The 15,380-nt window shown below is 36.9% G+C and overlaps 2 protein-coding genes across 5 annotated transcripts in view; both read left to right on the plus strand.

Annotated features, from left to right (window-relative positions):
• The first annotated feature begins 971 nt into the window (after positions 1-971).
• LOC103464362 (serine protease 1-like) lies at positions 972-2,930 on the plus strand. The gene is made up of 6 exons (XM_008408402.3): positions 972-1,158; positions 1,359-1,548; positions 1,627-1,824; positions 1,973-2,052; positions 2,283-2,416; positions 2,519-2,930. Exons 1-6 carry the CDS (start codon positions 1,119-1,121, stop codon positions 2,681-2,683), a joined length of 807 nt encoding a protein of 268 aa, XP_008406624.2. The 5' UTR covers positions 972-1,118; the 3' UTR covers positions 2,684-2,930.
• Positions 2,931-5,041: 2,111 nt separating this feature from the next.
• rspo4 (R-spondin 4) overlaps positions 5,042-15,380 on the plus strand; it is a 34,246-nt gene continuing 23,907 nt past the window's right edge. The window contains exons 1-2 of one of the 4 annotated variants that reach the window (XM_017305003.2): positions 5,399-5,502; positions 7,031-7,225. In XM_017305003.2, the coding sequence (XP_017160492.1) occupies positions 7,141-7,225 (85 nt within the window). In that variant the 5' untranslated portion in view covers positions 5,399-5,502; positions 7,031-7,140. Of the gene's footprint in view, positions 5,503-7,030; positions 7,226-15,380 lie in introns of all 4 variants that reach the window. The other 3 variants (XM_081606785.1, XM_017305001.2, XM_008408316.3) reach the window with 3 other exon arrangements.

The raw sequence follows: 15,380 nt of genomic DNA on the forward strand, positions 1-15,380 counted from the left end.
GTCAGGACCAGATCGCTCTGCTTCAACCATTCTGATCAGAGAAATTTTCCTTTTTTATCATTTTCCAACAGTAGTGGCCTTTATTGACAGTCAGCAAATGTGAAATGGGCAGATAGAGTTGGAGGGATGATATGCAGCTTCCTCTGCTTTAGAGGGCCTCTGAACTTTCACCAGCCAGCGCTGCGATGTTTTCATTTTTCCAAATAAAAGAAGTAAAACCTTTTTTTGTTTTGTATAATTTGTTGTTTTCCCCATTTATCAGTGAACAAAAAATATATGGATGGACCAAAAAAGTCTAGTTTCTGTTGTAAAGCATGTGAATTCTTGTAGTTTTTGCTTAAACATCAACCTGAAAACAAAGACATGAGTTGGTCTTTCTTCAGAAAATCAGCTTTATTTAATCAAGTTTACAAAAATGTTTTCTCTAGAGCAAAACTCACTGTAAGCTTTTGCACTGCAAAAACAGAAAATCTTACCAATTATTTTGTGTAGTTTTTAGTGTATATGCCTTAGTTCACATGAAATAAGAAAATTAACTTACAAATAACTTTGCAGCAAGAAATAGGAAGTTTTAACTAAACAATTTCTTAATATTGATTAAAAAAAGTTCTTGTTTCTTTTGCAGATCATTTTACTTTAAAATGTCATGCAGAACTTGTCTTTTCATCTAACGTTTTTTTTTTCATTAAACTAAATAGTTTCTTTAGAACCATGAGTTGTTAAGTTCCTCTGTATGCAGATGACAATGCAGATCCTGTTACTGGACAGATCGGTGTCTGTCCTGTGATTGGACAGATCGGTGTCTGTCCTGTGACTGGACAGATTGGTGTCTGTCCTCTGATTGGACAGATCGGTGTCTGTCCTGTGATTGGACAGATCGGTGTCTGTCCTCTGATTGGACAGATTGGTGTCTGTCCTGTGATTGGACAGATCGGTGTCTGTCCTCTGATTGGACAGATTGGTGTCTGTCCTCTGATTGGACAGATTGGTGTCTGTCCTGTGATTGGACAGATTGGTGTCTGTCCTCTGATTGGTGGGTTTCTTTCCAGCAGGAAGTTGTGAACAGAGTTTAAAAGCTGCTGCAGGACTGCAGACATTCACAGGAAGCTGGACCAGCAATGGCTCTGCTGAAGGTTCTGCTGCTGCTGCTGGGACTGGGTGAGTCAGACACACTGGACACATACAGTGGACAGACTGGAGACACTGGAGACAATGGACAGACTGGAGACAGTGGACACACTTCCACTCGCTCTGATTGCTGTGACTTGTCCTGTGTTTGATCTTTTCATCATAAAGCTGGTTCTTTGTTTCTACTGTGTGGATTTGATTTTAATAAAAACAGAAACTTTGTTCTCCAGGTGTTGCAGTGAGTTCAGTGTCTCTGCAGAAGAGAGTCATTGGAGGCCAGAACTGTAAAGACGATGAGCGTCACTATCATGTGGTGCTTGAAGGCATTAGTAAATCACTGAAATCTTTGTGTGGAGGATCTCTGATCAGTGATCAGTGGATTCTGACTGCAGCTCACTGCTGGGAGTCAGGTCCAGGATGGTGAGTCAGGAAACATTTTACTGAAAAATCACCAATAACTCTGATTGTTTCTCTAATAGTTGTGTTTTTTTTGTGCAGGACAAATACAGCCCTTATAGGAGTTCATCCTAAAGTACTGGATAAGGATAAGGATAAGGCTAAGCGTTATGAAATTACTCACCATGAGATTTATAAAGACAGCAAAGGTCAAGAACATGACATCATGCTCCTGAAGCTTCCAGAAAAGACATCAATCGAACCAATCAAACTACCTGACTGTCCAGATATTCTCCCAGAGTAAGTTTTGTCTTTATTACATTTTAGAAGTTGGTTCTTGTATTTCAAAACAAAAGCAAAATTCAAATGCAGCCGTTTCAGCCTCTGAGACTCAGCTGATTTTCTGATTGCGACTTATATTCTTACTATTTTGTTTCTTGTGTTTCAGCGGCACTAAGGTTCAGATTGCAGGTTTTGGAGCAGCAGAAACAGGAAAAGATCCAAAAACAGGATTAGATATGTTACGAAGTAAGATGAATGTTCATGTTTCTCATTGCTTTTGCTAAATACCTCAAAATGATTCAGATGATTCAAATCAGCCTTCAGACTCTCTGCTGAAGAAAAACTTATCAGAGGTTCCTAAACGTCAGATTATGAAAAACTGGTTAATAATCACAAAATAATAAGATGATATTCTGACTAAAATGTGTTGACACATAAACAAATCTAATATCTGTTATGCTGCTTCTCATCTACAGTCAAACATCGTCCATCTGATCTTCAGTGTGCAGAGATTCAGATTTTGAAACATGGCAGTTTTACATTTTCTACTCCTAAATATCAGTACGAGCACTGGTCCTGTGCTAAAAGCTTCATTAAGGACATATCTAAGGTTGGTCTTCTACCCATTTTCTGCTGAATACTTTGAGTTTTCCTCTATCTTACTGTATAACTCAGTTTGACATGACAAGTAAAAGCTTTGTGTTTGTGACAGGGCGACTCTGGTGGAGGATGGGTGTTCAACAACCGGCTCTATGGTGTTAATGTCCTCACTGGTGATAAAGTCTACGCATGCACTGAACCAGCTTATTTCATGGATGTCTGTGGCTACAAGAAGTGGATAGATGACACAATTAATCCACCAAAAACAAATGGGTAGCTTGGGTGTCTGAATTGTGGCTAAATGTTTCCAGCATCAAAAAATTACAAAATTCAAGTTAATCTTTGAATTTCATTTGATTCATTTTCTGGTTTACAGCCAAATTATTTGGGGATTAAAGTTACTGTGTACAAGTTGATCTGTGATAATATCTTATTTCTCAGTAATAATACTGATTATTACTGTAATAATCAGTAGTAATAATATTCACTGTCACATGACTAGAAAATAAATGGCTGTTCTCTGATCAGATTTTCTCTCTTGTGTTTATTTTTGAGGAATAAACACAAGAACTGAGTTTATTGAACTGAGTTGAGCTACATACTAAACTAATATGCAAATTTTCCAGCATATAAGGGAAACTAACTATTGTGTTTCAGCTATTGTTGAAAAGCAGCTCACACTATATTAAAGGTTTCAATGTGTTCAAAAGTATATAAGAAAATGCTGGTGGACTATAAAGTCAGTGTTGATTCATTCATACAAAATGGCTCAAAACTTTCATTCTGCAGCAAACCTCAGTGTGGTTTTATATTCCTGTGGGACAATGAAGGTTATTTCTATTTCTATTACATTTGTAAGCCAGTAATGCTGCCTTCTTACTCCAGGACCTGCTCTTTGATGCAGCGCTGTCAAACAGAAGAGCAACTTTTAACACACCTGAATAAAATGGCTGGGTTATTCTCTGATCCAGGTGTGTTGAAGCAGAGACACATTAAAGTTGAACGTTATTGTTCCTGGAGGTTTGCCGTTGGAGCATATTTAATCTGATAGATTATATCAGATGCTGCGTGTAGGTAAATTGGATGGTGGCAGAGGAACAGTGCAGGTCTTTAGTCTGTCCCGCAACTTTGAAAAATGTTTGCATGAAAAGATGAAGCTTCACAAAACTAACCACAAGACTATAAAGACAGACAAACAGAAAAAGACAGTTAAATGATATTCTATCAGTGACGTGCGGTCATGGGATTATTTTTCATTGAAAAATAATATAATAAAATAATTTATATTGCTATTTTCGCCCTGTGGTTTGTACTATAAAGTACCTATTTTTTACTTAACTTAAGCAAGTCTGATTATTTTTCTTCAAAATCGCTGGATTTTTGCATTTTCCCATAAAAATGCTCAGAACCGAAGCCGGTGAGGCAGCAACGAGCCGAGCCGAGCCTCACCTGGGACTGTGCAGCCTCTCGCTAACTGCACCGGTTCCCACTATGACAGCATGCTCCTCCTGTCTGTACGTCGCCAATAAAATGGTTAAAAACATTTAATGTATGAACTGATTTTCCATAATTTTGCTTATGTATTTAATGTACAGTGTTTTTTGTCACTAACTGTGTGTGTAACGTGTTTCGTGAGCTGAGGAGCGATCAGGAACAGCAGAGAACAGACTCGAGGTGAGGCACCAGGGGGCGCTCATGTTCCCAGACACTGTAACTCCACAACTGCAGAGTAAGACACGGTAACAGCCAGCTAGCCATACAGTAGCTGCGCTGATAGAGAGAGCGAGAAAGACTGTTTAGAGTTGTACTTTAACAGTTTCTCCCTTTGCTGTCAAGCACAGCACAAAATTACAAATTCCACATGTCTACGTTTGATTGAATTAACGGAATTATTCTATGGCGGCAGCGCAGAATAAGTCTTTCTGCCCTCCAATAACAAATGTTATTGTTTCCTTATATAAACAATAACATGCAGGGGTGTGTATTTGTAAATCTGATTATGATTAAGTCGGTGCCTCACCAGCTATGAACCTCACCGCACGTCACTGTCTTCTATGTATTAAATAGTGGTTCCCCTTTAGATTGTGAGGTTCTTCATTATAATCTTTTTAGTCTCAGTTTTGGAAAACATTTGTTTCTTAAAACAAAAATCTATTTGTCTTATTTAGTAAAGATGTGATGGTTTTATTTTGCGTGTGAAGATTTGATCTCTTTTTATGTTTGTATATAGACTCTAAATTGTCTTTCTAAACTTAAGCGTGTCCTGGATCTTCCTTTCTGTTAGCATGAAGGCAAATTTAAGCAAATGTGCCATCAATGTTCTATAACATTGATGGCATTGATGGAAATCAAACTGTCCACTTAGGAAGCAACACTGATTGACCCTCGTCGGGTCAATCAGTGTTGCTTCCTAAGTGGACAGTTTGATTTCACAGAAGTTTGATTTACTTGGAGTTATATTGTGTTGTTTAAGTGTTCCCTTTATTTTTTTGAGCACTGTATATTTTTTTTATAGAAAGCACTTTGAACTGCATTATTGCTGAAATGTGCTACACAAATAAACTTGATTGATTCTCTGAAATGGAGCCAGCAAGAGGAAAATCTGATATCTGGGAATACTTTGGGATGATCCGTCAGTATTTGTTGATCGCTGATGTATCTTTGGTCAACATATCAGTGTCTTTATTGTCAAATCAGTCTACGTCAAACGGAAACTCTGCTGACAGTCAACCTCCACCCTGGGAAGCTGGAGTTCCTGGCATCAATATGGGCGGTGTGCAAAAAATTCAAGGACTTTTTGTAATGATCCACTTACTTATGTGATGAGCACAGCAAAACTGATTGCAGCCGGCTACAGGTGGGTGGGGGATCTTGCTGACTTCAGGTTCAGTACAAAATACGGACGAGGAAAAGTCAGTGCAGACGCCGACACCCTCTCCCTTCTCCCACTTGATATCAACAGCTACATGGAGGAATGCACCGAGGAACTCAACAGGGACGCCATCCATTCTGCGTGGGAAGGAAGTGAAGCTGCCAGAAAGCATGATGTTGCCTACGTTGCTTCTCTTAACCTGGTCCAAGATTCAGGCTCAACGGGTAAGACGGCATTACCTACCATTAGCCAAAATGAACTGGTGAGAGCCCAGAGGCGAGATGAGGCCATGAATGCAATGAAATTTCTTTCAATTTGTACATTTTTAAATGTACAGTTGAATTCTGTCTATATCTGTATCTTATAACCTGATACATTTCCCCCCATATCATCCAGCCATAATTTGAACTACAAACTAGACAAAAATACTTGGTAAGATTTTGTGTTTTTGCAGTGTAAAAGCTTCATCCTACCATAATGGAGTAAAGATGATTGTTTTTTCTTTCACATCCATTTTCCAAATGTACACATTTAACTTTATCTTGCTGAAAAGTTACTTGTTAGTTTTGTCAAAAGATATTTGCACCAGATACTAAACTAAAATACTTGGTGAAGTTTCTGTGTTTTTGCAGTGTAATCTTTATTGCTGTTATGTATGTTAAATCTGTTTTTATCATATATTTGAATGATTTCTACTGATGTTTGTTTTAATAATGGGCCCCATAAAGAGTGTAAATCCAGCTAGTGGGGATCCTAAACAATATCTACACTGCAAACCTTTAGTTTAGTTTTTAATACAAATATCTTATTACACTTTATTAAGACAAATCTAACTTCAAGTAACTTTTTAGCAAGATATATTACCTTTATTAACTCAATACTGATTGAAGTATCGACTTAGAACTAATACTTTTTCATCAATATTAAGGAATTATTGACTCATTTCTTGCTGTAAAGTTACTTATGAGTTAATTTTGTCTTATTTTAAGTGTGATATGATATTTGCATTAGAAATAGACCAAAATACTTGGTAAGATTCTGTGTCTTTGCAGTGAAGTAAAGCCAGTTCAGCCAGTTTTCGATGTATTTTCACGCCTAATTTATCTGATGTACTTTACCTTTAAATACCTGGATGTTCGTAAGTCGGGGAGGTAGATTTTTTTTCTGTGCTTACCTGACTCCTCAGCCTAACAAGCACAACAAGTCTCTTTAGAAAAAACCCAGCAGGCTTCAATTAAATCGTAAACTCTCCTCTCTGCTGCTCTCCAGCTGCTTTTCTCTCAGGGTGGTCAAATTAACTTTACTCTATGCTCACATTTAATAGCATCGCCGCAGAAAGCAAACCTGCAGAGCGCGAGCATGAAAAACAAAACGTGGGACTGAACAACAATAGGTAGAGCCAGGAGGAGGGGGCTGCAAATGTGGAACCACTTAAGGTCCGAGCGCGCTCGCCCTGCAAAGGGTTAAAGATGGCGATGGGATAAGTGGAGCTCGTTTATCCCAAATTTGACAGCGGTAGTTAAATGTTGAGTTTTCCCTCCAAACTGGCAGTCTGGTCGAGGCTTTCTGCTCCCCTCAGCCTCCCTGGTGCTGCGCTCGTTTACGACCGCCTGTCTTCTCTAAATCAAATCCGAGAAACGGAGGACGATTCCGCAAGATTATCTCCTCAGCTTCACCTCCATCCATCCCACCATTATTTCAGCTTTCTCACAGCCGTTCGCCTCTCCTCTCCTCTCCTCCGCCCCCCACCAGCGCTCCGCTTCGTCTTTCACTGTGGAGCTAAATTTCCCAACCTGCCGCCCCTGGGATCCCCGCAGATGTCCGGAGCCTGGCGCTGAAGCGGGCGCTAGCCAGCAGCCCAGATGCATCTGCGACTCTTTGCCTTTGGGATGACCTTGCTTTGTGAGGTGATCAGGATGGGGTCGGGCGTCACGCAGAAGCGAAGTGGTGAGTAGACGTCCAAGACGACCAGAAAACCACAACTGGCTTCCTAATTATTGAGTTATTATGAAGGATAAAGTTTAATATGCAATATTTGGCAAATGGACATGAAGGAAAACGGGCAACTTTACTTCATAAGGTAGGTTGGAGTACTTTTGTCTAGTTTGTAGTTTAAATTAGGAGTATTACGATAACAAATGTTTCTGGACGATAAATTGTCCCGGAAGTCATTGCGATAATTGATAACAATGTTGTTTTCAAGTAATGCAAGAAGACATCATCAAAAATCAATAAACTTTAAGCTCTAATGAACATTTAACACTGGAGCTGGAAGACATTTTAAATATCTAAAATAAGCAAACAAAACAACAGAAACAGCAAATAAAATAAGTTATTAAGTGTTTAAAAGCCTTTAAAAGGGTTTAGATGAGGCCAAAACACCAGTGAAGATTTTATCACCCAGTTTTTAGTAAAAAGAAAGAAAAGAGAAAAACAATGAATTATGCAAATGGAAAATATTAAGCTTATTTTAATTAATCATGTGATTAATTGCAACAGGCTGAGTTCAAATATCTCAGTCCACTTTAAATATGATTAAACTAACTTACAAGCAACTTTTCAGCAAGAAATAGCAGCTTGTTGTGGTTTACTTATAAAATGTGAAAAATGTTATAAGTGAAATAATCTGCCAGTTTTACTAGAACTTTAGGGATTGTTAACTTAAAACAAACTCCTATTTCTTGCTGAAAACTAACCTGTAAGTTAGTTTTGTCTTATTTCAAGTGGAATAAGATATTTTCATTAGAAGCTCGGCCACTGCTTTTTTATTCTATATTTTCATAAAACCTAATGTCTCTTCTGAAGCTAACTTTAGATAAAAATCTGAATTTATGCTTTTATTGCTCAAAAAACGTTCAGCCTGAGCTGTTGCTCGATGTGCTCCAACTCGTTTGTGAAGGTTTCGATTTGACTCCGATGATTCTGCTTTTGGAAATCGCTGCAGCCAGACAGGTATGTGGCGACCTTGGCGCTCACCAGCGACCTGCATTTCCTCAAGAATTTGGTAATAATGGAGGAGAATCCCGTCCCAATCACACGATCTGTTTACCTTAAAACACCTCAGTGAAAACACAATTACCTCCATGATGTTGTGCTAACTATTGTAAAATCTGACAATCGTTAAATGTAAAAGCTGAAGGCATGTGAAGGAGTTTAAAGACAAGCTGCATCCATCTCTTCACTGCAAAACACAAAACCTTAACATCTACTGTTGTGCAAATATCTTATTAAAGGTAAAATAAAATAAAATAAAATAAAATGTATAAATAATATAATCTGCCAGGAACAAGTTCTTCTTAAAATCAATATTAAGGAATTATTGACTCTAAATAAGCTCCTATATCTTCCTGAAACGTTACCTGTTAAGTTACGTGTTTTATTTTAAATGTGATGATATTATGATTTTGCAGTGTTCACAAACGACAGATTAACGTTGGTTTACGTTCCCCCTCTCCGTCATCCCTCTGCTCCAGTTGCCCATATGGACCTGGTTCCTCTTAAAACAGAAACGGAGCAACAGAAGCAGCAGGAGTTTTGTGTTTCAGTGTGAAAGCTGCAGTGCAGAGGTCAGAGGGAGCCGAGCCCATTATTCTGTCCATCAGGGCCGGCTCTCTGTTGCTATGGTTACTGCAGGTAATTGCGAGCATCTGTGGTCGTTTTTGAAAAGGAGAACGGGGAGAAAACACGGAGAAAAATAACTGAACCTGTAGACAAAGAGTTACCAGTGGGCTGCTTTAACTTCAACTCAATGCAAGACGTTAAAAAACATATTTTTTCTAGTAGTTTCTGTAAAATGTTAGTTTCACAACAATTAACTGGTCTTCTTCTCTCTCTCTTTCTCTCTCTACATATATACTTTTAGAAACAGCAACAATGTCTGTCCACTATTTTTTTTTCTAACTTTTTGCTCTTTACAAGAAAAATATTTTTCATATATGTAGAAAGTTACATTTACTTGAGTAACATTTTGGTTAAATTTTACCTTTACGAGTGTTTTTGTTCTGCTGTACTTTTTACTTTTATGTCATTCATTTTATTGTGAAGTATTGTTACTTTTACTTGAGTAAAATTTCTGGATGCTCATTGTGAGTAATTTTACTAGACACAAACAGTTTTTTTTTTTTAAGTCTCATAAGTTTTATATTTATATTTTTATTTTGCCTTATTTTGTAATGATGTTATTCATGTTAATCTTTTTTTTTTTAGTATCTTAAAACACCAGTTTCTATTTAGCTTTAATTTGGTCTGTCTGATATAGTTTTTGAAATATTAAATTGATGTTTTGATCAGTTACCCAGTACTTGAGTTGCCTTTTTACCAAATACTTTTTTGCTCTTACTTGAGTGATTAAATATTAAATATCTTAGGTTTAAAATAGTGAATTTATGCTGTTAATTCGCAAAAAGTCCAATCTTTCATTGAGAATGTATGACTTTTTGACATTGTTTTCTTGTAAATATGTGAAATTATTCTCAATTTCGTTTTGTCTTTTTGGCAAAAATTGAGGCCCTCGTGGCTTATTTTTATTTTCTGACCCTAAATATTCGATTGTTGTAGAGTTTAAACTTTATATTAATTTAGAAAAGAAAGGGTATCTTTTAATTACCATTTTTAAGCTGTCAATTAGATCAAAACATGCATAATAAAACAAATTAACTATTAAACAAAGTTGATGCAAAAGTTTGATTTATTCGGAAAGAAATCAGAAAGACGCTATCACCATAAAAACTATTTTTTTTCAAATAATAAAAATGATCAGAGATGTGTGTTCACTTCCAAAAGTTAATTTACACAAATAAAAAACTGCATACTTTGAAAAGAAAGAAAATCAATACAATTATTGAATAATATAACGATGGAATGCGCTATTAGCAAATAATTTGGTATTTTGAGCTTGAACAGTTTTAATATTTAGTTGCGGAACTAAATGCGCAATGCAACGTTCTGCAGGGAAACTTTATAAAGTGACACCAAAACACAAAACAGAGGATTCCCACTTATTCATAAATTTGATATTTGGGAACATTAAAGTCCCTCATGCAGCTACAGTGGAGAAGGAAGGCTAACCGAACCAAAACTTCACTTAAAAGCTCACCCTATATAACGTCAAGTTTAATATAAGCATGACAGGAACTGAAGAAAATCAGCTTCCGGAAGCGGCCCTTCAACGGTACGTTAGCTGACCGGGCTAACGGCTAATGGAGTTTGAGTGTCCGTTAATGGGAGGTTTTCCCAACAACTGTGCATGCTGCATTCAAGTACAACTGGGACACTTTGCTGTCAAAATACCGAAACGCTTTAGGCATTTTTATTTTAAATTTTCAAAACGTTAACACTGAACGTTGAATTTTTGTAGAATCTATCGACTTTATTCTACTTTTACTGAAAAAAATTCAACCCACTCAACAATTATAACATGATAAAATCCACTCAAAAGCACAGTACAGTACAATTATCTTAGTTAACTTGAATCAAGAAATAACTAACAAGTAACTTTTCAGGTGTTTTAAGTCATGATTCCTTAATATTGATGAAAAATAACTGGTTCAACTGGCAGATTATTTCATTTTCAACAAGACATTATTCCCATGTTAAAAGTTTTAAAAAAAGTGCCATTTGAAACAAGTACTACTTTTTTACTATTTTATTAAATTGTTGGCTTTATATCTTGATGAAAAGTTAATTGTAAGTTAGTTTTGTCTTATTTCAAGCGTACTCAGATATTTATGCTAAATGAAAGCAAAAATACATGGTAAAATATTAAAATATCAACTCTAACCTGGCTAAATAACTTTAAATTAATGAAAACAGTTTAAGCTGTTCTCCTGAGGTAATTAAACTCATTTAGAAAAAGCCTTAAATGCCACCCACAGGAATTTCTGATTTCTTTCCACTCTGACATTATGCTAGAGTGGAAAGCATAATGTCAGAGTGGACATTACGCTTTCCACTCTAGCATAACGTGGAAAGCTGAAACTGCTCCTGAAATACAGCAAACTGATGAAACTCACATTTATTGATAATTATTGTTAAATCGGGAACGTTTAATCAGTAGCTGGCTCCTTTTTTCCCTTGTTAATCCCATCAGATTTTCCCTTGTAAGCGCGAATCTTTAGCTTTCATCTAAATTAATCCCTAAAACACAATTTTAAATCTGCACCTGAAGGGCTAAAAAATAGTTTTCAGTAAGGAAGCATTCCTAACCCGACTGGCATTAATTGCCTGCAGTTGCAGAAAGACTATTAAAGACACACACAGTGAGTATTATTTTAACACGGCAAGGCAGCTGGCACCTTTTTCTTGTTAGTACACGCGTCCTGATGCATTGTGGGAATTCTGCTCTAACGACTGCTGATTGATGTCACAGACAGTCTGACCTGAAAGTAAATTAACACTTTTAGCAGCGTGACAGAGGAGGCTGAACCCATCAAAACTCTCATTAAGTAAACCGTTTGCAATCTGTGAAATATTTGGTCGTGGCGCTCCAGTGAATTCAGTTTAAGGTTAAAATTCCTTCCTGTTTTCCCGAAACACTGACTGAGCTCGTTACACATGGATCTTGTTAAAACGAAACACACGAACTCAAGGGGAAAAAAAAGCCCAGGGTAATCCCATGCAAGTTCAGAGGTCACGGTTTTACGCTACCTAAACCTGCAGCTCCTCTGAAAGTCTGCAGATTCAGAGCACATGTGCGTGGAGCGGCGTTTCAGACGGCCGGGTTGAGACCTCGGCGGTTGTTCTGGAGGAAAATCCGCCCTGAACTCTGAACTCCTCCAACAGATCCGTCATCTTTTTGAGCCCAGATTATTTAAACACGATGACTAACGCAGAGTATCCTAAAGTAATGACAGATCTGCATGAAACCTTAGAGTGGCGTCGAAATGGTTTGAAGAATTTGTTGTTTCTCAGTCATTTGGCATCTTTCCTAGTCAAAACTGAAAGAAAAAAAAACAAAACAATTTCTCTTCAGTTATATTGTTGCAAACGCTCTATTAGAAATACAGCGCTTTTATTTGATTTTCTTAACCAGAGGATCAATTTTACAGCACACAAAGATGCTGCAGTTTCTCAACCGTTTATTTTCTGTATTGTGTTTTCAGTTTCTTTGTCTTAAAATGGTTAGTTCTCTTCTAAATTGCTTTGTAGATAAATCCAAACACTGCAAAAACACAAAATCTAAAACAACAGTGCACTTTAATTAAGACAAAACTGACTTACAAGATAAAGGAGCTTTACATAGGTCAATAATTCATTAATATTGATTTTAAAAAATACTATTTCCACTGGTAGATTTTTTTCACTTATAACAAGACATTTTCCCCATAATATAAGTGAAATAATCTGCCAGTGGAACTAGTATTTTTTCATAAATATGAAGAAATTAACATAAAATTAGCTCCTTTTTTTTGCTAAAAAGTTACTTGCAAGTTAGTTTTGTGTTAATTCAAGTGTACTGAGATATTTGTATTCAAAGTTAGACCAAAAATACTCTGTAAGATTTAGTGTTTTTGCAGTGAAATAGTTCACAAAAGAAATCATTTACAAAACCACCAAAGTCCAAAGACTTTCAGAAAGCGTTGTTGATAGAGCGAGGAAGGAAAATATAAAGAAATGAGAACTGGGCCGGCACATTTGACTGATCTGATCTGCTTTTTGTTGTTTGTTTTTGTTTTGTTGGAAAACGTCTCTTCATTTTACACCCTGATTCTAGTGAAGGGAGAAGATCTCCAGTCCTGAAGATCTTCTCCCCGCTACTTTCAGACACTTCCCTTCTTTAACGCCTCTGAACCAGGCTTTTTACTGCGCCTCTGCAGGACTGAGTCACAGGAGAGAAACTCTTGAGAATTTGGAGGCTTCTTGGTTCAAAACATCTCAATCAATGCATAATTATGGTTTAATTATTATTTTACAAGTTTAAAGGTGACATATAATTCTTCCTAGAACAGTTCAGGATAAGTTTATGGGTGATACAAAACATGTTCGTTACATTTTTAGGTAATGAAATTTTAGTCTGCTTCTGCCTATATTTTCAGGGCCACTTGTCTCTTTTAATCCAAATAAGTAGCAGCTGGCCTCAGTGTTTACACTCACACCTGAATATGGCTGCAAACAGATGTGCAATTATACCACCTTACATCTTTGAAAAGCATTAATGAAGCCTCCTGCACAACCAACAGGTATGCAGCAAGTGGTTTCTGGATGGCAAGTCAACAATAAAACCCTTGTCTTTTCCAGCAGCCGTCGCACAACACTAAAACCAATCATGCTACAGTTACGCTGGGGTTGCTAGGTAACGGCGCTGTACGAGTTCAATGTGACTCAACAACCCAGAGATTACTGGACCGCCCATACAAAAAATGATTGCCTATACCTGGCTGGGTGTTTTTTTTTTTTTAAGTGCTTAGTCCAGGGGTGTCAAACTCCAGTCCTGAAGGGCCGCTGTCCTGCAGTTTTTAGATGTGCCACAGGTACAAAACACCTGAATCAAATGGCTTAATTACCTCCTCAGTTCTCCAGAGCCTTGCTAATTACTTAATTATTCTATTCAGGTGTGGTGCAGCAGAGGCACTTCTAAAAGTTGCAGGACACCGGCCCTCGAGGACTGGAGTTTGACACCCCTGGCTTAGTCTGTTTTTAGAAGCAGTAGAGACCCAAATGGAATGAAATCTCTGTGAGACGTAAAGCAGACACAGTATGTTTACAAAAATAAATACATCTGAAACAACATCACTGGTATTTCTACTAAATCTCAATTTATTCCATGGAAAACACAGCTTAAACCAGCATTTGTTCCTAAATGTATAGACATTAAGCATTTTCAGTGGACATTTATTGAGAAATTTGTAAAAACAGAGAAGTGCAAGAGGATCAAAACAGAAAGGACATAGTAACAGTTGAGTCAAAATGAATGGGAAATAAAACAGCTTTTCTTCCTGGTTTGGAGCGAATCAACCAGGCTTTGCAAAGCGTCATTTTGTCAGATGTTTACTCTAAACATGATGTAATAAAACAACATGCAGAGGTTGTATACTCAAAAAAGGAGAGGGATTTTCAATGTCAACTAAAATTGTCGATGTTACAATCTAAGAGACGTAAACAAAGAAATGAAGCTTCAATGCGACAGCAATGAGTTCGCTAATCTGATCCAGAAAATGTGTTTCCATCTCCTTTAACGCTACTTCTAAAAAGACGAAAACCACCACAAGCGAGTGTGAAATTAGCTTTGCACTTACTGGTTTGTAAAACAGCTGAGTCAGACTGGGTGGAAAGAGTTAGTGGAAATCTTTCGCCCAACTCATCAGCGACCATCTGGAGGTTTAACCATGAGGAGGCAACAGGAAGCCGGCGCCGCCACGTGAGTTCACTTCCTGTTCGAAACACATCTAGATCTATGGCAGTAATCAATCAGATTAATCATGATTATTCAAATACTTATCAAATAATTTACTAATCGATTAATAGTTAATTGGATTACAGAGACGCAAAAAACAAAAGAAAAACACACTCAGAGCTGTAATTAAGACAAAACTCTATAAAAAAAATACATCCATTTTGTATTTAAGATGAAAAACCTTTTGTTTGTAAATATCACCTTTTTGAAATATTGCCAGATTTATTTATTGATCTGCTCTAATTTTGACACAAATTGATTCAAAACTCAACACAGTAACGTGTCAATATGAGGCCGACACATTTTGTCTTCATGTGACACATTTACTGTGCTAATAATTTAAAAAAGTAAATGTATTAGAATTGTTTAGCACCATCGTTGTGTTCATTTACAGAGTTATTGTGTTAAATAATTTTAACGCAGCTGTTTAACTATTAGTGTTAAAACAATGTGGTCATTTGATTGAAAAAAGGGGAAAATAAAACAGAAAAATAATTTGAGTCCTGGCAGATTGAGTTAGGAACTGAACAAAAACAATTCAGTCTCCTAATTCAGTAACTCTGCTTATGCTTTATTTACTTTTTATTGTAAAAAACATTATTTACCACTTCCTGCTGCGATGAGGTCCAACCCAGGAACCATAGATGGAAACAAGCTTGAGCTTAATCTGGTGCAAAGCAACTTTTATTAATGTTGTTTGGCTCATTGTTT

Source organism: Poecilia reticulata, chromosome 5 (assembly GCF_904066995.2).
Source record: "Poecilia reticulata chromosome 5, P_reticulata-male-v2, whole genome shotgun sequence".
NCBI lineage: Eukaryota > Metazoa > Chordata > Actinopteri > Cyprinodontiformes > Poeciliidae > Poecilia > Poecilia reticulata.

Coding starts and splice junctions, on each gene's coding strand:
- LOC103464362 (XM_008408402.3), top strand. CDS start 1,119: ATGGCTCTGCTGAAGGTTCTGCTGCTGCTGCTGGGACTGG. Junction 1,825..1,972: donor TGTCCAGATATTCTCCCAGA/GTAAGTTTTGTC, acceptor CTTGTGTTTCAG/CGGCACTAAGGTTCAGATTG. Junction 2,053..2,282: donor AGGATTAGATATGTTACGAA/GTAAGATGAATG, acceptor TCTCATCTACAG/TCAAACATCGTCCATCTGAT.